The sequence below is a fragment of the Equus quagga genome, chromosome 14, assembly GCF_021613505.1.
Source record: "Equus quagga isolate Etosha38 chromosome 14, UCLA_HA_Equagga_1.0, whole genome shotgun sequence".
Classification (NCBI taxonomy): domain Eukaryota; kingdom Metazoa; phylum Chordata; class Mammalia; order Perissodactyla; family Equidae; genus Equus; species Equus quagga.
This window is the reverse complement of record NC_060280.1, coordinates 51,549,163-51,573,530: the sequence shown is the minus strand read 5'-3', so window position 1 is coordinate 51,573,530 and position 24,368 is coordinate 51,549,163. Positions and strand designations below refer to the sequence as shown.

General features: G+C 37.8%; 1 protein-coding gene across 2 annotated transcripts in view; it reads left to right on the top strand.

Moving 5' to 3' along the window:
- Positions 1-24,368, top strand: part of TRPC6 (transient receptor potential cation channel subfamily C member 6) — a 120,783-nt gene that overhangs the window by 88,286 nt on the left and 8,129 nt on the right. Inside the window, exons 4-10 of one of the 2 annotated variants that reach the window (XR_006885098.1) lie at positions 916-1,080; positions 6,285-6,501; positions 13,531-13,764; positions 15,698-15,962; positions 17,181-17,376; positions 18,352-18,555; positions 20,214-20,285. Coding sequence is in view for 1 of the 2 variants with exons in the window: in XM_046638475.1 (XP_046494431.1) it covers positions 916-1,080; positions 6,285-6,501; positions 13,531-13,764; positions 15,698-15,962; positions 17,181-17,376; positions 18,352-18,555; positions 20,214-20,288 (1,356 nt within the window). In the remaining variant the exon portion in view is untranslated. Of the gene's footprint in view, positions 1-915; positions 1,081-6,284; positions 6,502-13,530; positions 13,765-15,697; positions 15,963-17,180; positions 17,377-18,351; positions 18,556-20,213; positions 20,289-24,368 lie in introns of both variants that reach the window. The other variant, XM_046638475.1, reaches the window with a different exon arrangement.

Genomic DNA, 24,368 nt, shown 5'->3' with positions numbered 1-24,368 from the left:
TTTTTATATATTAAATAAGGTTGCCCTCTGTCATATGTAGGGTTCATTTGTAAAAAGTAAATATGTGAGAATAAAAAATATTCTGAAAAGTAAAAAGGAAATTTTAATTGTAAAGTTTTCTTAATTGAAAGAGTTTGTGACACAGGAATAAAAAGAGATTTCAGTGGATTAGAATAGGCAGTCCAGAAATAAACCCATATACAAACATGGATTTAGTATAAAATAAGTTTAGCATGTTAGGTCAGTAGAGGAAAGATGATATACTTTTTTAAAAAAGTATTTAGAGGGGCCAGCCTGGTGGCGCAGTGGTTAAGTTCGCACGTTGTGCTTCGGCGGCCCGGGGTTCACCGGTTCAGATCCCAGGTATGACATGGCACCACTTGCCAAGTCATGCTGTGGTAGGCGTCCCATATATAAAGTAGAGGAAGATGGGCACGGATATTAGCTCAGGGCCAGTCTTCCTTGGCAAAAAGAGGAGGATTGGCAGCGGATGTTAGCTCAGAGCTAATCTTCCTCAAAAAAAAAAAAAAAAGAAAGTATTTAGACATCTGGGCTAGCGGGATCTTTACATCTCTCTTGCAAGATGGAAAAACCATATAACCATCAAAGTCCTTGTATAAAACATTGATGAATATTTTTATAACATTAAACTTCAAAAATGTTTCTATGCTTCAAAAGAAAGCCCATTACTCATAAAGGAAAACTTTGATAAATTGGAACCTCTGATTTATATAATACATATTAGAACCTCCTGCCCTCTTTCTTGATGCCTATGACTAGGTGTTTTATGTTTGTTCTTTAATTCTGACAATATTTTTCATGGGAAAGCACAGAACAGAATATCAGAACACAAGAAAATAGTTTATGCTGAACCTTTCTTTAATCAAGCTGTTAAACGTTTCACTTCCCTGCTAGTTTGTAGCTCATCCAAACTGTCAACAGCAGCTTCTCTCCATCTGGTACGAGAATCTCTCTGGTTTGCGGCAGCAGACGATGGCAGTCAAGTTTCTCGTGGTCCTCGCCGTTGCCATTGGACTGCCCTTCTTGGCTCTCGTTTACTGGCTTGCTCCATGCAGCAAGGTATGTCTGTGAAGGCTGGACCTCTCTTATTTCCTAAAAGTATGGCTGGTTGTATTTATCAGGGTCAGCGAAGGAGGAAAAATTCTATTTCCAAAATGAAAATTTCAGGGAAGTCAGATTTGGGTTTAAATAATATTATTGTTTCAATATTACAAAAATAACATATATTTGCTATAGGAAATGAGAAAAAAATGGAAAGAAGAGAAAATTCAAATGTAATATCACCACTATTAATAGGTAAAAGAAAACCTAGTTACTGTGTTAGTGTATTTCCTTTTCATCTTCTCTCTAGGCATGTCCACACATATATTTTTATATATTTTAATGAAGCCATAGTATGCACTGAGCAGATATTTCAAATATCATCCTAAAAGATGAACATTTTTCTCTTCTGTTCCTCCTCGGGCGAAGTTTGAGATCAAAGTTTTCGTTTTGTATTTATTTTAGCTAATATGACCGGATAAATCTTAATTTAAATAAAGGACAATCATGGAAATACTAATGAATGCTTGTTTCGGTGAAGAATATTTATGTCAGGAACAGAGTGCGTTGTAATAGGACATCAAAGCCTGTTTTTGTAGCAAAGTCTATCTGGCCAGGCTTTGTGAAAATGATATGTTCAAATAGACCTAGCCTTTTATGAGTGTGACAGAGCAAGTGTGAAAAATATTGACCTGTCATTCTATTAACAGGCTCAGAAACTTGTCTATCCTGCATTGCCAACAATGTTTTTCTTCATTTTTCAAGCCACATTTCTGGAACTAAGTTTCAACTCTGAGAGCCAGACTGAAATAATTGTAAAGCTACGTGGCTAAAATGTCTGCTGGACCATCTATTTATGTGCTATGTAGAAATGTCAGTTGAATCACTTGCTGCTCTTAACCATGGGCTTGACTCATTTGTGAATATGTGGGTGCAAACACATATATCGCCATTACCAACATGCTGTCTTCTTATTACTGAGACACACATTTGGTACTTTAGCCTTATAGGGACATTTCTATGTGGCTTATGGTAGAAAGCTGCTGCAAAGCCTTTCATATGGTGGAAACTTCATAATTACTTGTAGTGATGATGATAGGAACTGGAAACTGGGCATTTTCTCATGAGGGTAAACCTATCATCATACATTTTTTTTCCTTTAGAATATATGAGGCCAAAAATTGATCTCCTATCAATGAAAGTAGTGAGATTCACTAGAATTAGAAATTTATAGCACAGATTTTCTTCTAGAAAGTTACAATTTTTATTTTTACCTTTTTCATAGGAATGACAGATTTCATTTTGAAAAATATTCTAAATTGTCCTTCCTGGAGCCTAGGCTACATCTGTGTGTGTAGTCTCTATTCTGCTTCCACTCACATTTTCTGACTCTTCAGAGATTTAAGCTGAATTAAAGGTGGGAGGGGGAGTTTCTGAATTATCCTTGTTGCCACTCTGTGATCAGTTAAATTATAATATCTTTCCTAAACTGAATAATTGTCCTTTCCCGTATCCAGTGAGTTCAAAAGCATAATGCCTTGCAGTGTTCGGTGTTTTGACAGAGACTATTTTTGGCAGTCCCTTAGAGTTACACATTTCTTAAATTTTGATTGAATCCTAATTAACCTGATTTCCTTCACTATTTCTTCTTCCCTGGCCATGTTTCTTTCTGGCATCCATTTCTTTCCATCCTTGTTTATGAACACTGAGGCAAATAATGAAATTAAAAGGACTCTGTCAAGATATTTTTTTTTCATATCTAAAATCTATTTTATTGTTATTTAGCTTTTGAAGCATGGTGATAAATCTATTTTATAATTTTTCTCTGTAGCAGTGAATATAAACATTATTTACAGGTTACAGAAATAATCTTTTTTATGGGGGGAGATTGATCTAGCTATATTAATGCTTTTATTTAAAACACTATTTTAAATATTTAAAATTTTCCAACACATCCATGAAAATTGTCAGATCACCTTGCAGGCTTACACACCTTGACAGAGTCTCTGTTTCTGTTTAAGGTTGGTTTTCTCTCCTCAAGTCTGCTCTCTTCTCCTTTCAGAAACGTTTTTGTCCTTACTTGTGCTCTTTTTCCACCATAACCCAAATATATTTTATGCTCATTACAATAGAAATAGGCCATGCTATGACTTCAAATTGTTTTAGTTTAAGCTACTTTCAACTTTTTCTATTTCCATTGATTTGGTAGCTTTTTGATTATCAGTAAATACTTGAAAAGAGTATGATATATAATGTTTAAAGGTATTTCTTTCAATGCTTACCCTCAATAATTTACCAAGTACATCAGTTGTTCACCATTTTCAATTAATAGGTCTTCTTTATGGTTATTTTTTAGTAATTTGTTTACATCCCAGAATATATAGGTAACAAATTTTATTAAAACGGATAGCTCCTTTTAATTTCTAAAGTCCATTGAATGGTGCCAAAATCTCCTTTAGTTTAAAGAGAAACACAACTCTCAATGATTTGTAATAAGAAATAGAGGCTATGAATATCCAAAGACACCATTTTGGTTTCCTGCCAACCAACTTTTTGTTTGTTTTTTGTTTATTTGTTTGTTTGCATGCTTTTTTTCTTTACACTAGAATGTCTAATAAGCAGCAAAACTGCCTGGTTTGATTCTCCTCTCTCCCTTCTAAATAAAATAAAATTGCAATATTACATAAGAGCCAGTAACCTACTGAAGAAGAAAGGCAAGCAGGTCAGGAGTGAGGCACAGACCAGACACCCTGCCCTGGATCACTAAACATTGATTTTAGATGTGTCCAGCTAACCACAGCCAAACTCCAGGTCCAGAGTTCTCGGACCTGTGGCCCACTCTAATGTGGGTAGCATTATTCTAACCCCGTTCTATATGCCCAAGTTTTTCTCTTCTTTTTCTCCTTCTCCATCTCCTATTTTAATCTGTGCTCTCTTGTTTTTTGGCAATTTTGTATTTTGAAGGCTGCCTCTGATTCTTTCTGGACCAAGGCAGGAAATAAAAAAGTTTTCCACGGATTTCACTACTAACAGCCATTGCCCCAATCCCAGTTTTCTACAACAGTCAAATAAATTAAGAATTTGTAAAAGGTGTTTTAAGATTTATAATAGCTTTTTCCACAAGGAAGATATTGAATCTTGTAATAAATTTTCATTAGCTGTAATACATGATTAAAATAAATAATATTTAAAACATTGTAGAATTAAAATTGTATGTGTCATACCATGAAAAAATTAAAGACTCATTAATGTTCCTTTTCTAACAGTCCATATTTTTTAAAAAACATAGCTAAGGATAACAGGCAAAAGAAAAATCAAACTTACTTTTTCTACCATATGTTTTAACTTTACTCCATTTGATTATTTGAGAGTTCTACTGAAACAGGATCTAAAGAAACACAAACAAAAAATACCCTTTGATTCAATCTAATAAGCATTCTTATGGAAGTCTGGTTTTTAGACATCATTTTTACAGCAGATTTAGTTCTATTTAAACAACATCTAAAAAAGCACAAACAAAAAATACTCTCTGATTCAATCTAATGAGCATCTAATGAGCATTCTTACGGAAATGTGGTTTTTAGACATCATTTTTGCAGCAGGTTTTTCCAAAGTAACTTGGGATTAGCTCTGCAATATATCTAACTACATGGATCCATTGGCTTAAAACTGGATAGATATAGATAGATAGATAGATAGATAGATAGATAGATAGATAGATGGATGATAGATGGATCTAGACAGATAGATACACACACACATATCCAGATATTCTGCTTAGCCTAAGTTTCTAAATATCAAGAGAGAAGAGACTAAACTATATGATTCATTCCAGCTCTGATGTTTAAGATTTTGAAAACCACATAGACAACCATGTAGGAACAGAGAACATTGATCCATTAGAACATTTAACTTTTTTAAATCATGGAAGAACTTTCTTTGTTTGTTAGAAGAATTTATGTACATATGTACTTTAATGAAAAAATATGAAATTGTTTTGTAAACTAAATAGAAGCATTAACTCTGAACCAGGAACACCTGGGTTCAAATTCCAGCTCTACCACTTATGAGCTGTGTAACCTTTAAGCAAGTTTCTGGACCTCACTTCCTCAGTTTCTTCATCTGTAAAAAGGGCATTTTAGTAGTACCCACCCCTTTGGATCATTGTAATGATTACATGAGTTAACAGAGTAAAGCACTTAAAGTTCTTGGCACATATAAGTACAGGCTAAGTATCAGTGGTATTATTAATTTATGTTTTTCTATAATAAAAAACTCACTTGAAAAGCTGTTGAAAGCTATAGACCCTTTCCTAAGAAGAAATCCTGCACACAGGTACTGAGTTTTGTTTAACATTTCAGGGGATGCACAGAACCCTTTAGACACATCCTGGACACATACCATCCTCCTGCCCCAGCTAGGATTCATGTTCCTCAGACAGAAATGAATCCTGTCCTATAGATGCATGAGAGCTTTAGTTGTCTCCTTATTTCATATGAAGAATCTGATTTTCACATAATTTAGGAAATTCACTCCTTGCCACTCAGTTAATGAGGGAATGGAACTGGAACTCAAACCTAAAATATGAGACTTTAAATCCACTGTCATTCCAGGACATTGTTGAAATACATTATGGGAATGGCCTACTGTCCTAACCTTAGCTGGGAGTTTTCTTCTTGGTACTCATGACATTTACTCCATTTACAACATCAGCAACATAGCAACATCACTTGAGGCCTGACTTGTACTCGTGTCAATGAAATATACATGAGGACAAAAAACAAGGCAAATATCAACAAAGGATCTGTACGTTGCAAAGTAAATTCAGTTTAGTATTATCACTACTGCTTCCTCAGTACTTCACGCCGGCTAAATTAGTTTGCTTTTTATGAATAATGTTGATACTGTGCTCTGCCTTTTGTCGTTATTAACAAAATGTTTTTTTTGTCAGTTATATCATGTGTAGGGACTTAAATGTCATTTAATAGAAAAATTAATTTATTTAATCATCAATCAAGAACATCAGCTTATGTAGATGAGGAATGTGACAAAAATTTTTTAACAGCATAAATCGTTATTACTCCATCATTAATTATGTCAGTATACATAATTATCTTAGGAGCACACTGGAGTACACAGATGGTTATTCTTGTGTGTATGCCTGTGTTTTGCAAAGCGGACGAAATAAAGTTATGATTTTCTTTTGGTGTGTGTTGTGGCAGATGGGGAAGATCATGCGTGGACCATTCATGAAGTTCGTAGCACACGCAGCCTCCTTCACCATTTTTCTGGGACTGCTAGTCATGAACGCAGCTGACAGATTTGAAGGCACCAAGCTCCTTCCTAATGAAACCAGCACAGATAATGCAAAACAGCTGTTCAGGATGAAAACATCCTGCTTCTCGTGGATGGAGATGCTCATTATATCCTGGGTAATAGGTAAAGACTGATTTTCCGTCATCGTTTATTTTTGCAGCCTTAGCAGTTGGACTAAATGACACTGATTCCTTCAGACATCAGTTATACAAATGTATATGGCATGATACATTGCACCTCACATCATGATTTTTTTGTGTTTTTAAAGCACAGTTATCTTGGGTTCATTACTGGTGCCATAGTTTTCTCACCTGCCATGTGCTTTTTGAATTTCCAAGAAACACCCAGGAAGAAAATGAACAGGATAGTATTAATCAAACTCCGCCAGTGACAAAAAACTGCCTTTCATATTTTGGGAGGGCTGTGACTTTAGGCTTACAAACAACCACATGATTTTATGTTGAGATTTAATAGGAACTGAAGCTAATAGCCACTCATGTTTATTGAACATTTATTGTGTACTAGGACCTGTTCAAAGAACTTTACATTCATCAAATCACACAATCTCTCTGTGCTTGTTTTCTAATCTGTGACATAATAATAAATCTGCCTTGCAGCGTTATGTGAGGATTACATAATTTGCTTTAGATTTCCCAGATGGTGAGTGAAACAGAGAGAATGCAGTCTTAACTACCACACTACTTGTCTTCAGAATCAATCATACGTATGGCTTGTCATTAAATATAATGCACATGAGAAAGATATTTCAACTGGATATTTATGAAGGAGTAAATATAATAGCTATTAAGTACCTTTGTTAGGTAATGAGGATACTGAGGTGAATGAGACCCAGGTCCTGCAGTCAAGGAAGTTAAGTCCAGTGAGTAGGTCAATGAGTAAATCAATAATTAAAGCCTATGTGACAAATACTGTAACTGAGGAGCTGTTAGGATGTTATGAATGTACACAGATTGAGACCCAAATCTGCGTGAAGTGGGATGGCAAGGGGCAGAGAAGGGCTTTCTGGAATGTATTTTCAATCTGAGACTTCAAAGATAAGGAAATGCTAATCAGAACGAGTGTTTATGGGGCAGTAAGGACACTACAAGGCATGGAAACACTAAATGCAAAGGTGTGGAATTAAGACAACACTTGGCACACTTGCATGCTATGCGTTGGGCCCAGCTGGAGTGCAGGTGCATTTGTGGGTGTGAGTACAGGGAGACAAGGGTGGTGAGATGGCCAGAGGATGGTTTTCAGCTGTTGGTGATGTGATCTGGTCACATTTTAGAAACGTCACAGGGTTGTGAGGTAAAGGGTGGCTTAGAGGAGAGGTGAGTTTGGAGACTGAGAGACAATTGAAGTGATCCCTGTGAGGAGGATGAGGACCAAAGCTCAGAGGGTGGGGAAAGGACTTGAGAGCTTCTGAAAAGATACACTTCAAAGAACTTGGTGACTTACTGTACATGGAAAGGGAGACATGTGGATTCCGCCCTGGATGACTAGGTGATGTCTTCAATCTCTAAGAGGGACAAGGGAGGAAGATCACGCTTGGGTCTGAGAATGAAAATCTGATAATGAAGTGTGGATTGTGATTGACTTTGAAGTACTTACGAGATTTCCAGTGGTAGCTGTCTAACAAACAATAGGCAATACAACCCCTGAAAGAAGCCTAGGATGTGGATAAAACTTCAGCAATCTTCATTTCCCAGATGGTACTTACGGCCCTCACTATGCCTGAAATCACGTAAGGTGGATATGTGAAGACTGTAAAGAGAAAAGGGCTCAAGGAATCTTTACACACAAACTTTAGTAGTCCCTAAGCTTGGTTCGCCACCAGTGATCTGAAGAATCAGCTACAGTCAGTTTTATACAGTCACTGATATACTTTTAAGACAGGGATGTCTTCTTGGCCTCTTCACACTGGGGCCCGATAGAGTGATCAAAGGAAATCTTATGAAGCCCTACACAAATTACCATATGATCATTTTCAATGCATACAAGGTAAATCAACAGCATTGAGAGTTATTTACAACTTCTGAATCACTTCATTTCTTGGATATGTTTCAAGGAGAAATATGGATAGTGGCTTAACATGTGAATAGCATCATTAAAGTAATGATAAGCCTTAGATAAAGAAGACAATTTTGTTTCTACTATTTATTTTCTAATTTAATTGATATTTATCTTACACTGTAAAACTATAAGAAATAAATTATATTTCACTTAGGATATTTTATTTAAAATAAGAACGAACAATCATTTGGACATTGTATTTATCTGTTTAAATTAAGTGCCTATGTGCTGTAGTGTTTTTATGTATTAGTGTATCTAAAGTACATACTACAGAGCTTGGCATGTAGGAAATGTTCAATAAATTTCATATAATTATGATTATTATTAACCTTGTCACTGAGTTCATATCTTACTTTTATATAGACATGATATTTCCTACTGAAACATATTAAGCAAGATATGACACTTTAGTTCAAAGATTCTATTCCTGAGTTCTCTGAACTGCCTCTCTGAGTTTCTTTTAGCTCATTGAGTTTCTTCATGACAAAAATTTTGAATTCTCTATCAGTGAGATCACAATCTTCCATGACTTTATGTTTGGTTTCTGGAGAATTGTTAGTTTCTTTTTGTGATGTCGTGTTACCATGGTGCTTGGTGAGTTGTTCCTCTGCTGGCGCATTTGTCATAGCAAACACTTTTCTTATTTAGATATAGCTTCGTTTGGTTCTAACTGTTCAACCTATTGGAGATTAGAAGCCTTTCTTTTGTTTTTCAGTAGGTGGTCTAAAACACTAGTTTTTGTTTCTCTTACCTGAGTTGCCTCTGGCTATATTTGAGGATCCCCACGTTCCACCGTCCACCACCTCTGTTGGGGTGTCACAGGGTACTCTCATCCCCTCTGCCTGTGCCTCTGGATGTCACTGATGCGTTATTGTTACTGGTGTAGCTGCCGTCGCTGGCTTTGCTGCCTGAGGTACAAAGATGGCTAATGCCTCTGCAGCATCCAGGATCACCTGGGTTAGAAGCCTCACCCTCATGGTGTGGGCAGGGAATGGGATTGAGGGGAACTGCCTCTGCTGTTGCCCCTTTCCTTGTGGCCACCAGTGCCACTGTGGTTGGGAGGTCCAAGTTGTATGTGCCCTTCCACTGCTGCTACCTAGGATTGTGGGGCTCTGTCTCCGCTGCAGCTCCTCTCCCCGTGGCCGTGGGTGCTGCCAGGCTGTGAGGCTAGAGTCATGTGGGCACCTCGGCTGCTGCCCACCAGGTTCTGTGGGGCTGAGGGTGGCTGGCTCATCTGCCGCAGTTGGGAGGCCAGTATACTAGGAACCACCTTCACTGTTGCCCCAGTTCACCTGCTCTATGTGCTCTGATCCATCCACTTTCGTGTGTACCTATGTGTGGATCTCTCTGGCATCCTGGTGCATTGGGCAATGTAGTCTTCGTTGGGTTATGGATGTTTTACTCACTGTAGATTGAAGGAGAGAGACAAAGAGATCCTCACATGCCATCACAATGATGACATCACCTCTCTTTAGTTCAAAATGAAACTTTGAAAATATTAAATTTTATATAAGGAAATTAGATATAATGAATGTTCACTTTATTCTTTATCAAACAGAAGTTTTCCTTTTTCACTTAGAAAGCTAAGCCAAGAATATTATATGTTAGCATATGTTAGACTCCTGGTTCAGCTTCTGACACTGGTATTTATTTTTCTTTTTGAAGTTATTCTTGAAAGAAAGTTGCTGTACCTTCTGGAAATATTAACAAGGAGTGGCGTACTTAGGTCAGATGCTGGCTGGCTTGAGGAAAAAGACTCACAATATTGGTCACAGAAAGAAAATTATCTAATTTTTAGTTGACAAAAAGTTGAAAGGCTCAGTGGTGGAATTGACATTGCAGGAGATCTTGACAAGGCTGAATGGTGAGCTCAAACCAATGAAAGCAGGTGTCGCAGGAACACAGGGAAGGGAGGCACGCTTGATGACACTTCACATGAAGAGGTCCTAAGGAGCACTTTTAACTTAATATCCAGTGTGAGCTGCTGAGGAAGCAAACACAGCTCTGAGTTGACTCATCCACAAAAGCAGTCAAGGGCTGTAATTACCCCACTGTTCTGTGCTCTGGCTAGCCCACATCTGCAGGACTGTGTGTGGCTCTGGGTGCCACATACAGGCAATGGGCAACCTAGGGAGCAGCTCAAGGAAAGCAGCCAGAAGACTGAGTGGCCCTCCGCAGGACAGCACTGGAGGGCACTGGGGAAGCTTCCTCTGGATGGTGGGGGGTGGAGTAGAACACAGGGATTGTGGAGCCTGAAGTTTACTTATTTGTAGGACCCCATTTAGAGAAAAAGAAGATGAAACAGGGCCCTTGAAGGAGCCTGGGCAAATAAGGCATCTTGAAGCTGAAGTTTCATTAGCTTCATGGTTAACCTACCTCTGCTGGAGAAGAGTAGATTTAATGAGCACACAGATGTTTTTGTTTTGTTTTGTTTTGTTTTAAGAAATTTGAAGGCAGAAGGAACAGACTCATGCACTACCGCTCTAGAGGGCAGAATTAGCACCAGCGGATCCACACTGAAGGGCTACTTCCCGACAATTCAACAACGGGATGAGCAGCCTTCAGAAGCAACGGGTGCCTCATCTCCAGACGTATTCAGGGTCCTCAGGGAAATGAGGCAGGAACTCTTCCTTCAGGCAGAACAGTTCACTGTATCTCTTTTGTTTTTTAAGCTTTGGTAAGATATCGTTTTTACAAGAATTCTACTTCTTGGAGAGAGAGAGAGAGAAAGGAGGTGGAGGAGAAGTGGGAGGAAGGAGAGGAAGCTTTGGAAATAACTGGACTATACGACATGAGTTTAAATATCCCTTTCACCCCACGCTTCAGTTACTCCACGCCATCCTTGTCTCCTGTTGAGGAGGCTGGCAGGAGCCCAGGGATCACAAAAAGAAGGCTGCTTTCAGATTTTTTCACCCTTGCTCGAGTTTGTGTGTGCATGTGTGAGTGTACACATGCAGGATTTCCTGTTTTAAATTTGATCCACTAAAGTGTATGTGAATTCAGTCCTAGTCTCCTCTTAACTTGGGATAATTCAAAATAAGTAATGAGGTTGTCTTTTCATAAGACCACATCCTCTGTGCTGCATTGAATGCCTGTTTTGAGAAAAGCACATAGTAAACTGTTGGAGAGAAAGGACCATGGCATTTTCTTAATCCCTGCAGGGCTCCACAGCCATTCACATGGCAGATTCTGTCACAGAGGTTCATGACAAATGTGAGAATTCTAGGCAAGTGGTTGCTGGAGGAAGGGGGAAAGATTAATGTCAACTAGGGGACTATGAAAGGTTTCTTGGTGGAGGTAGGTTTTGGTTGGAGTTTGCTTTGTATTTCGCCAGATGGCTCTAAGGGGAGGCAGGATACCAAAGAGTAGCGTATCTTAAAGGTAATAGGGGTAAAGTAACTTCTCTTTAATAAAGTAAGATTCTTCAAATTAAGAAAGAAACTATGTGCCAATCATAGAAAATTTAAAATAGTAAGTCCTCAATAAATGTTAGTCATTATTTTTTTCCAGGCACTGGACACAGTGCTGTGCATTTTACATGTATTATTTATTAAGTCTCATAACAATCCTATGAAGCAGGTACAAACTGTCATCCCCATTTTACAAGATGATCTTTAGAAAGTTTAAATAACTTGCCAAAGATTACATAGCTAGTAAGTGGAGGAAGAAGTTCCCAAATCCGTTGCAGTCTGATTCCAAAACCTATGCTCCTAAATATTCCACTAAATTTTAGAGAGAATATGCAATATTATTAATAATTCCACCAAGAGACAATTACTATTAATAGGCTCCTGTAATTCCTTCTAGTCTTTTATTATGCTTATTTTAAACATAAAGTCATAGAATACATAACAGCTTTAACTTTTTTACTTAGCATGTTTAAATGTTTATGACAAACATTTTCCAATGTGTCCAGCTCCTCCAAGAAGCACATTTAAAGACAGGATTAAATGTGCAACAATTTTATTAGGGGAAATTGAAATTTTATTAAGGGAAATTTCACAGGAGAAGAAATCAATAGGGAGCTGAGGAAGCTTGCAAGGGCTGTCAGACTGGGATGCAAGTCTGATCCTGAAGGAAGGAGGGAGGGAGGGAAAGTTGGGTAGAAGCATCCTAGCTCCCCATGCAGTCTAAGGAAAGTTCTGCAAGGCTGTCAGGAAAACCTTGAGCCAAAGTCAGCCATCAGAGAAGTCCCATGTCTCCCAAGAAAGTATGCCCTCAGTCATCGGCTGGGAGCAGCCCATGGCAAGCATGGTCTTGGGGCAAAAGTGGAAATAATTTTCAGAATGTGGTAGCTAAGGCCCATAGCTAATTAAATTCCTGTTGTTGGAAGTCTGTGAGGTACATACTCCTGGCCACTACCCCATGGTAATTAAAATATCATATTAAATGGCTGCATTGGGGCCTGCCCGGTGGTGCAGTGGTTAAGTTCATATGTTCTGCTTTGGCTTCCCAGGGTTCACTGGTTTGGATCCCGGGTGTGGACATGGCACCTCTTGGCATGCCATGCCGTGGCAGGTGTCCCACATCTAAAGTGGATGAAGATGGGTGCAGATGTTAGCTCAGGGCCAGTCTTCCTCAGCAAAAAGAGGAGGATTGGCAGCAGATGTTAGCTCAGGGCTAATCTTCCTCTAAAAAAAAAAAGATTAATAAAAAAATAAAAATTGAAAAAAATTTTAAAATGGCTGCATAATACTCCATCTGTGGAAGTCCCATGGTTACTTCTATTTTGAGTGTGTGAGTGTGGGTGAATTTGTGTGTGTAGGTTATTATAAAGAATCCTACAATGAACATCTTTTAAATATATTTTTTATGTGTAGAATTAATGGATCAAAGAATGTTTGTTGTTTGAAGGTTTTTGATGAACTTTGTCAGATTGTTTTCAGATAATGCACTGATACTGCTGGACTGTGGGATTTGTGGAGACATGGGAATTATGGCTAGATGAGTGGGATGGGGCTAAATTTTGAAGAGTTTTTAATGTTAGACTGACAACTTTCAAATTTATTTTGTCTTATTTGAAGAGCTAAGGATGGAATGAAATTGAATTGATATTTTAACCTTTTTCCAATGCAGGCATGATATGGGCTGAATGTAAAGAAATTTGGACTCAAGGCCCCAAGGAATACTTGTTTGAGTTGTGGAATATGCTTGATTTTGGTATGTTAGCAATCTTTGCAGCATCATTCATTGCAAGATTCATGGCATTTTGGCATGCTTCCAAAGCCCAGAGCATCATTGATGCAAATGATACTTTGAAGGACTTGACCAAAGTCACATTGGGAGACAATGTGAAATACTACAATTTGGGTGAGTTTACAGTACACAGTCAATATAAGTTAATAAAAATGCAGAATTTTCTTATAAAAGTACATGTCAGTAGCAGTTTGGTTACTACTCAATTCTCTTAGAATTGTTGTTTAGTTTCTAGCTTCTTCAGAGTGTATGTATTTGAAGAGGCATGCTTTCTACCTCTTCCTTTGTTTTTTTTTTTTTTTTACTGGCTAGAAACCTCTCTTAATCACAAGAATCATCTCACTTTATCTCCTGGATCAACTGGCTAACTACCAAACTCCATGGAGAATGCCTGTCTTATGTCTTGGATTGAGTTTTTTCTTCTGGTCTGTTAAAAATAGTATACATTTGAGTATCAATTCCATTTAAGACATATAAACTATTTGAAATCCAGGGAATTGCTGGAGTCTCTGGCGGGCCTCTGATAAATAACACCACTATTTCCCATCCAGGCTTTGAACTTGATGAGAAATAAAACAAAAAGTTAATGTGGAAGCCAGATCATCACCTCTATTGATAAAGTTCAGGGTGGATAAGATAGTTCTGAATCTATTAGCTGATGGGCTCTGTAATATTGAACCCCAGAATTAGGCAGATGTATCCTCCAATTTTCAGAAGGCAATGGACAGGGCAGTCCTCCCAAAAGAGGGGTATGGCAGCAAGTGCCTGATCCTATGAGATTCCTCCATGGAGGACCAGAGGAGAATTCTCAGAAGAAAGAGGGCAGAGCCTAACCAAGTGTGCTCAGTTATGCATCCCAATTTTGCAATCAGGTAAGCCATCCCACCTCCTCAGGAGGACAGTGACTAAAGGATGGAAAAGGTTCAGTTCCTTGCTTAGGGAAAATCCCTCCTTGCAGAATCCTGGAGTGGAGAAAATAGATTCCCTTTGAATACTTATTTCAAACCCTCTGATAAGAAATCAGTTAACATTCAATTGACATCTCTATGAGTTTACTGGCTCTATCACATAGGCATTTCTGTTTTATTATTAATTTTTAATATTTATTTTAATGTTTAATTAAAAAATTTTTAATATGCAGAATTTTAAATGGTCAAATCTATATACATGTATTTTGTACTTATATTCAAAGCACTATACAAAAGGAAATTACTTTTATCAGTTTCTTGTATCCTTTCCTAATTCCACTTCTCAGCAAATAAGCAAATACAAATTTATAATCATATTTTTCTTCTTTCTTACACATTGTTTTGCACTTTTCTTCATTAATGCTTTCTTAATTGGGTTTTTGATGACCTGATATAATTATGCCAGAAAAATTCATAAATGAGTAATTGCTACATTTTTATGGTAAACATAGACTTGAGTGACCAATAAAAATTACTTCAGTCAGCTTGAATAACTACAAGCATTCCACAAGCCCCAGGCTACATTACAGTGTAATTATAGTTTAAGTTTAAATAATAAATGTCATCATTTATTAAGTGCCTTATTTTCTTTTATTATAGTTTAAGGTTGAATAATAAATGCTATAATTTATTTAGTGCCAAGCACTTTCTAAACTAGATGCACGTTGACTTCTTGAATTCTCACAATGGATGAAAGAGGCAGGAGCAGTATTAGCTCATTTTTAAAAATAAGAAAATAAAAAGCCAAGAGAAGTTAAGTAATTTGTACCAGTTTTTCCAGTTGAACACACACACACACACATACTGGAATTTTTGCATATACTGAGTCCACAGTTTAAGCTCCTAACCATTATGCTATACCCTTGCACCCTTATGGAAAATTACCAGCAAACCAGGAGGCTCATTTTCTTGATAAATTCCGAAGTTCAAACATATCTGAAGCTTAAAGAAGCCCTTTAAGATCAGAGACTTCCATTGGGAACTGGATTGCTAATGTAATTATATTTCTTTCCTAGAAAAGAAGTTACCTAAATAAACAACTTAAACTCACCATAACTCTTGTCTTTCCTTTTTCCTAGCCAGGATAAAGTGGGACCCTTCTGATCCTCAAATTATATCTGAAGGTCTTTATGCAATTGCTGTAGTTCTAAGTTTCTCTAGAATAGCTTATATTTTACCAGCAAATGAAAGCTTTGGGCCTCTGCAGATATCACTGGGAAGAACAGTGAAAGACATCTTCAAGTTCATGGTCATATTCATCATGGTGTTTGTGGCCTTTATGATCGGAATGTTCAACCTCTACTCCTACTACATTGGTGCAAAACAAAATGAAGCCTTCACCACGTATGTGCTCTCGGATGTTTTGATCATGGAGACTGTAGATTAAATAAATGTTAGCTTAACAATATTCGTATATGTCCCTGGGGTAAATCATGTTTGGGTAAAGACTTCATCTCCAGTTCCCCTTCAGCAAAATGAGAGGATTTTAAAATGAGTAGGAAGAACTCAAAAATGGAGGCATCTTCCTAATATTAAGCAATAATAGCTAACATTTTTAGAGACAAGTATTGCAGTAAATACCTCACGCACATCATTTTATTATCTCTATTTCACAAAAAGAGGAAATTGAAGTTCAGAAAAGTGAAATAACTTGCCAAATGTTGCATAGCTGCTACTACATGAAAAAGCCAGGATGTAACCCCTTGTCCACTGACTTCAGCACCTGTGCCCTCTGCTTCCTAGAAACTTCTGGAGCACTGGCCATGAGAACAGCTGCTTTCCTAATTCACTTCATTGGATCTTATCATTGAGAAGATCTGAGTTATAAATAGTGACAAGAGTTTTGACTTATGTTCTTCATGGACACGTTTTTTATAAAGGATGTTTGGAATAGATTACTCAAATATTAGGTCTTTAGTGTTACAATGAGAAGCATCGACTGAAGTATAACCTATTGCTATCCATATTCCTGTGATGTTCAGCATGTTAAAGAAATGAAACCATCTGAGTTAAGCAGAGGGGCTTAGCTTTAGTCAATAATTATGCCTAAAGCATTGAAATTCCTATCTAAGGCATATCACTGGTTTTGGTAACATTGACTGTGTTTATATTTTCATATTTTCCTTAAGACATGTACTATTATTATCTGTTTATTGCATATGAGTGGAAGTATAGATGGGCAGGAAACCCAAAGGATTCTAACAAAGTATATTATTTTTACTAAGTAAAATATTTAACACTTCCATTGCCAAAGCTATGAATTATTTAAATACTAACATCTGCAGTTGTCATGTTCATAGCATTTATTGAGTGCTTATTATGTCCCACATGTTGAGTTACGTGCTTCATATGCACATTATTACCTTATCCTTGCAACAATCCTGGAAATAAGTAGTTATTATACCCATATTACAGAAAAGAAAACTGAGGTTCAGGGAAGTAAAGAATTTTCTCATGAATATCTAATAATATGCAAAGACACTAAGTCAACTCAGCTCTATTATGGTACCATTGTCATTTATTTATGCACTTTATTATTTCCTTCTCTTTGTTTTTCCCCAGGGTGGAGGAGAGTTTTAAGACACTATTCTGGGCTATCTTCGGACTTTCTGAAGTGAAATCAGTGGTCATCAACTATAATCACAAATTCATTGAAAACATTGGTTATGTTCTTTATGGAGTCTATAATGTTACAATGGTCATTGTTTTGCTAAATATGTTAATTGCAATGATCAACAGTTCATTCCAGGAAATTGAGGTATAATGTCTATACATTTATATACTTTGTACCCAAAAGTTTTACCTATTCCAGGGATCAACTCAGCGATAGTGGTGAAAATATAGACTGCTTTCCTTCTGTTGTCTCACTGTTTTATATACTTGCTTGACTAGTAATCTAGAAAATTTTAATGCTTTGCTTCCAAATGCAACATCAATGAGCGAGATGGGATAGTAAGGCCTGAGGAGGAGAAATGTTGTCTGACTCATTACTGTTTTAAAAAAAACGTTATAGGGGGCCAGCCCGGTAGTGCAACAGTTAAGTTCACACGTTCCGCTTCGGCAGCCCGGGGTTCACTGATTCGGATCCCAGGTGTGGACATGGCACTGCTTGGCAACCATGCTGTGGCAGGCATCCCACGTGTAAACTAGAGGAAGATGGGCACGGATGTTAGCTTAGGGCCTGTCTTCCTCAGCAAACAGAGAAAGATTGGCAGCAGATGTTAGCTTAGGGCTATCTTCCTCGAAAAAAAAAAAAAAAACACTTTAGAATACTCTATCAGCATGAATTTATTCAAAAAAATTATTGCTTATGAATACCACTATTCTCCAAATCTTTTTTGAGTGATGTTCAAAATTGACACTTTCTCAAATTCAGAGTGATAGTATAAATTTTTATTCCAGAAATCTTGGTCTGAATTAATCAAATTAGTGTTCTGCTGCAGAAAAAAGAGTGTTTTTCAGAACGTAGGAAAATACATTTGAATCTTTCAGTGTATTTATAAACACATGCAGGTTTTGAGATCTGTAGTTCTGTAAGCCTGAGAAAATTTTAGACAGATTTAGGAGAGAGTGTGTGAATAGAACCTTAACATTTTGAAAACATCTTGGAGTGGTCTTTGGGGTCTGAGAGTGTTTGCAGGCATTATTACTTCCAACTAGCCACACAGCGTTAGAAGCACCCCAGTAATTCTGTTTATGCACTTCCCTGCTGAGCTGTCATGTGTTTGTATAGGATGATGCTGATGTGGAATGGAAATTCGCAAGGGCCAAACTTTGGTTTTCCTACTTTGAAGAGGGAAGAACTCTTCCTGTTCCCTTCAACCTGGTGCCAAGTCCAAAGTCCTTGTTTTATCTCTTACTGAGGCTTAAAAAGTGGATTTCTGAGCTCTTCCAGAGTCATAAAAAAGGTTTCCAGGAAGACCCAGAAATGAACAAGGTAATTTGACGTGATACTTAGAATTACTTTTTTTTTTTTTTTAAAGATTTTATTTTTTCCTTTTTCTCCCCAAAGCCCCCCAGTACATAGTTGTGTATTCTTCGTTGTGGGTCCTTCTAGTTGTGGCATGTGGGACGCTGCCTCAGCGTGGTTTGATGAGCAGTGCCATGTCCGCGCCCAGGATTCGAACTAACGAAACACTGGGCCGCCTGCAGCGGACCGCGCGAACTTAACCACTCGGCCACAGGGCCAGCCCCTTAGAATTACATTTTTAAATGCCATGGCCATTATAACCACTGTACCATATGCCTTTAGAAAGCAGTCCAGGGGCCAGCCCGGTGGCGCAGGGGTTAAGTGTGCACATTCCGCTTCGGCAGCCTGGGGTTCGCAGGTTCAGATCCCAGGTGCGGCATGGCACCGCTTGGCACGCCATGCTGTGGTAGGTGTCCCATGTATAAAATAGAGGAAGATGGGCACAGATGTTAGCTCAGGGCCAGGCTTCCTCAAAAAATAAATAAATAAATAAAAAGAAGCAGTCCATGACGACATGTCCATCCATTCTGTGTCCATGCAGTCACTTAGCTGAACGCAGTCCTTTGACTTGTGTCTGTTTAACAAGAGCACTTTGGACATTTACTACTTAAAAGAATATAAGAAAAACTCACAAAATATAACTAAAATGATGTATTACATTATCTGGAGTGGGTACTGAAAGGGATGTGATAGTGAATTGAGAAAGCTGGCTGTTTCGTCTGAAGAGGAGGATTAAAGAGGAATAAGATGAATATCTTTAGAATTCCCACTTTTGGCTAGGGAGCACACTTGTTCTTTGCCTCTTCAAAAAAAGAAGAGAGGCAATGGGCAAAAGTTGCAAATAGTTCAATTTTGGTTCTATATAAAAATAAATTTGTAACAAGATCTGCCCAAGAAAGTGGTGAGCTGTCTTATGGAGTGAGCACCCCATCATTGCAAGTAATCAATAAACACTGGATGACCAACTTTAGAAATTTATAGAAGATCTTCTTACTCTGAGTGGGCAGTTGAGCCTAATGATTGTAAAGTTTCCTTGAACTGTATAATTCTGTTATTGAATAAACGGGAGGTATTCTAAGGGAAATATTCTAATTCCTACTGTGTTTGCCAGTTACTACTTGGGGTTCTCAAGTAAGTAATAAACTCTCTGAGCTCTAATTTCCTCAACTGTAATATGGAATAAAAAGTATATCTATATCATGAAGATAAAATCGAATAAATAGATAAATGTACTTTGAGAATTTTAAAGCCCTCTTTAAATGTAGTTATTATGATTATTTTGTGTATGAATTTTTAAAAAATATGCCATCTACAACATTCTTTCAGATGTTTAACTTACAGAACTCCAGGGGTTGAGTGGAAAATATTTCCCTCACTTTACTTAATGTTAAGTGTGTAGTTTACAGGTCTAATTAGAAGTGCAACTCGGGACAATTCAGTGGGCAAAGGAAATGTCTAAGAGCTTACTGACAGCAAGAACCAAATAAGACTCTCTTTCTCTTATTGAAACTTGCTGGAGAATTAGACCAGATGGCCAATGTGGAATAAAGGAAGAGCAAAATTGTTTTTATAATTCCAAATGTACAATTAGCAATGGTACTCATTTTGCTCTCTATCTTTAAAAGAGAAATGAAGAAAAGAAATTTGGAATTTTGGGAAGTCATGAAAATCTCTCAAAATTATCACTTGACAAAAAACAGGTAAGATCATATTTGAAAATATGAAGTCATGCATATAATCAGGCTTTTCAGAGAAGACAACAACTGTTTAGAAGCAATTTCAAGAAACAGGTAATACACACATTAAAGAACTTAACTATTTTAGCAATGCTCAAAGAATCTGTTACTGAGGGGTGGAAATAAGCCTGTGTCCAATTAATCAGCGAAAAGAAATACATGTATATTTAAGCTATATATTAAACATATTTTTGAGTGCTTATGGAATAGAGGAATAGTGCTGTAGAGAAGGAAAAATTAAAATGATAGAGGAATTCATCAGGGACCTGATGGAGTTATGATTACCTTAACTCTCAGCAGTTCAGGTGGAGAGTAGGCACATCCAGCAGAGCTCCTCATTGGTAATCAAGAAGCTGTCAAAAAAGGCACCTTGAAAATTCAATGGCTGTTGTAGTTGGCACAGTTCATTATGAGCAGTGTGCCCTGGAGATCCACCAGCTCCATAATTTGGAGTGGCAAAATCCCCACTGAGAAAGTGTAGCTTGCACATAGTAGGGATGCAATAAATGCTGGTTGCTAAATGAATTAATCAGGAGAAAGTCAATGTGTAGGACTTGCATTCGGTTGCAGATAATAAAAAAAAACAAATCATGGTGTTTTAAACAAAACAGCTGTTTTTTCCCCTCTCATTTATCTCTCCAGAATTAGGCAGGCCAGGACTGTTGTCAGGAGTGAGTCTCTGTGATTCTTCTGGATTTTTTGTCATAGTCAGATGCAAGAAGACAGCTTTACTGCTAGCCATCGCACCCAGCTGTCAGTCATGAAGAAAGAAGGAGGGCACAGGAAAAGTGGGGCATGCTGGCTGAATCTGCCACCACTCTCAGAAGTCCTCCCAGCAACTTCTGTTATTAGATCTCATTAGCCAGAACTATGCTACAGGGCCACCCCAGGAGACACAAATACCAAGGAAGGATGCTATTTTGTTTTGTTTTTAAACTAAGTATGTTACTTCCACCAATAAAATGGGAATGCTCTTAAGTATTGATATGGTATTGATACAGTAAGAGCATCAAATTAAGTACTCAGAAGACTGGGATCTCATCTGATCTCTGCCCCTTCAGCAATTCGTTAAACTTCTTTGAACCTCAATTTCCTCCTCTGTAAAACAGGGACGATCAAATTGTACAACCCATCACACGAGATTGTTGGGAGGATTAAACTGATGCTTTGTAAATTATAAACACTAGACAAATGTGAAGTACTTGTTATAGAGAACAGGCTTTTTTTGTTATTTGGTTCTAAATAATTCAATAAAAATTTGTCAGTGTAAGCTGAATTTTATAGTTTTCCAGTAAAAAACTTCCTGTGCTGAAAGTATGATAAATGCATAATAACAATAAATATTGGACAAGTAGAAAAATTCAAGGGGAATCAAAATGCCTTTTTTCTTTATGATAGATACTATAGTATCTGTCAAATCAAATAATTTTATTGTCTTTGTAGTTTCTCCAAAAATGTAGAAAATTAAAATTTGTTTTAATTATCTGAAAAATGCATTTTATTTATATCTTTTAAACAAGGCCTGATCACCTTACAGTTTTCCAATAGCACATATTTTAATCCTTGATTAAAACAAACTCTTTCTAAAAAATTTTTGGTGACGAAGATTGGCCCTGAGTAACAGCTGTTGGCAATCTTCCTCTTTTTGCTTGAGGAAGATTGTTACTGAGCTAACATCTGTGCCAATCTTCCTCTATTTTATGTGAGATGCCGCCACAACATGGCTTGACGAGCAGTGTTAGGTCCAAACCCTGGGCTGCTGAAGCAAGAGTGGGTGAACTTAACTACTACGCCACCAGGCCGGCCCATAAAACAAACTCTTTAAGCACAATACTAAGCCTGTAGTATATGACTCTAGTTGTGTATCAATAAAATGTCTATTCCAATGTCAGTTTAATCATCTAGAGACCCTTCTGTGTAATGGTTTATTGTGGCAGCCATGCAGATGTGCCACTTGTTTCTGCTTTCAAGGGATGGCCTGCAGCTTCCAGCCGCAGCACCTTTGGGATTCCCCTCAGCTTTGCCGCCATGCCCATGCTCTTTCGGTCCTGGACGTTTCTTACCAGCGCAGGACCCCTCTTTGGGCAGTCTTTGCACTGGAGCTCCCCATGGGGCTGGTTGACTTTCTCAGACAATCAATCATCTTACCTTTCCCTCTTTGACAGGTGAACCAAGCCTTACAATTTGGAAGCTTTTTCTGCCTTCTCCTGATTCCACAGCTTGTTATCTTTCACAGGCATAATGCTGCATACATCTCATCTGACTTTGTCTTGGCATTTGAGTCCTAGAGGACCAAATCAACACAGTGTCTATTTTCCTTGCCATGCAGGCTTGTGATGAACAAAAATTGAGGCATATTTCACATAGCTTGCTTTTGCTTAATATATTAACTATATTCCTGAGAAAATGCTTTTTTTTTTTTTTTTTTGGTGAGGAGGACTAGCCCTCAGCTAACATCTGCTACCAATCTTCCCCTTTTTGCTTGAGGAAGATTTCACCTGAGCTAATATCTATGCCAATCTTCCTCTCTTTTGTATGTGGGATGCCACCACAGCATGGCTTGATGCACAATGCATAGGTCTATGCCCGGGATCCAAACCTGTGAACCCCAGGTCACCAAAGCGGAGCACACAAAATTAACCACTACACCACTGGGCCAGCCCCAGAGAAAATGCTTTTGAAAGAAACCATTTATATTTCCAATCATTTCTGCCTGCTGTTACTGAGATGGACTCCTACTGGGACATGATTGACCCTGATACATAGAGAAAAACTCTCATGGTTCCTTCTTCCTTACTCAGTTCACATGGCTTTTGCTCACTCTTTTTCATAAAGTCTGTGTCGAAAACAACACAGGTAAATTTCTATTTCACTCAAGGCTTCTCTCTGACTCCTTGAAGGTTAAAGTGATTAGGTTGCACAAACCTTCCTTCTCATCTGCTTCCTTCACATCTGCGCCAGGTACCACAGAAATTGGTGGGATGAGCCATATAAAAATACTTTTCAAAACAAAGTAAGCAGGCCTATTTATTATCTTAGATCATAGCCTTCAACTCTGAAGGTCACTGACTTTGAAGGTTGCTAGGATTAGCTTTTCAGCTTTACAGTCTGAAAAGATAGCATAAATTAAAAGTCGATCTGCCGTACTGTATTACATGTGTAGATCTGAAAATGCCAAATAACTTCTTGAATAACTGGCCTCTTCCAGCTCCAGAACAGATCACTTTCAAGTTGATAGTTTTAGAGCAGATTTTTACACTCTATACACCAAACCAATATAGAGCACGGACATGTGATTTTATTATTTGTGGTCTCATCTGCACTGCATTGAGTGAGATGTGGAGACTTTTTTTAATCAATTACGTATCCAGGAACCATGTCTTTTCGGTTTTAATTATGTCAGAGGCTTTCTTGTAATCATCTGATGAAACAGTTACATAGAGTAGTGGTCCCAATTTGTCGCTATCCCCAAGGCCATTTCTCCAGGTGATTTTGTACAAATTCTTAATCCTCTTCTCCAGGTCTATTGAGTTAAAACTTCTGGCAATGGGGCCAGGAAATGTGTATTTTAATAAGACCTTAGGAGAGTATAATGCTCATCTGGGTGTGGGAATCATTGAATATTTCCTTCCCTGAATGACTTAGTCATAAGCTTGGACACATCAGTAAAAAGCAATATTTGGCAAAGTATCTCCAGATAACTAGACTAGATTAAAACTAGCCATGAAGTAAACCTAAAGCCACATGGTAGATATTTATCCTTCTGTACAACAATAGCAGTTATTGGCGCTTGTAGAACACCTGCTGTATGTCACGCTCTGTATTCTACACACCTTATCTCTTTAACCCTCACATGAGCTCCAGGAGGTAGGTAATTTTATTTTCCCTATTTTGTACATGAGGAGCCTGAGGATAATAGAGGTGAAATGACTTGCTCAAAGTTCCATTTCAGACAAGTGACAGATCCAGATTTCAAATCCACATCTACTTGATTCCAAAGCAGGCAGTTTACAAGCACTGTACCACATGGCTTCATTTCACATC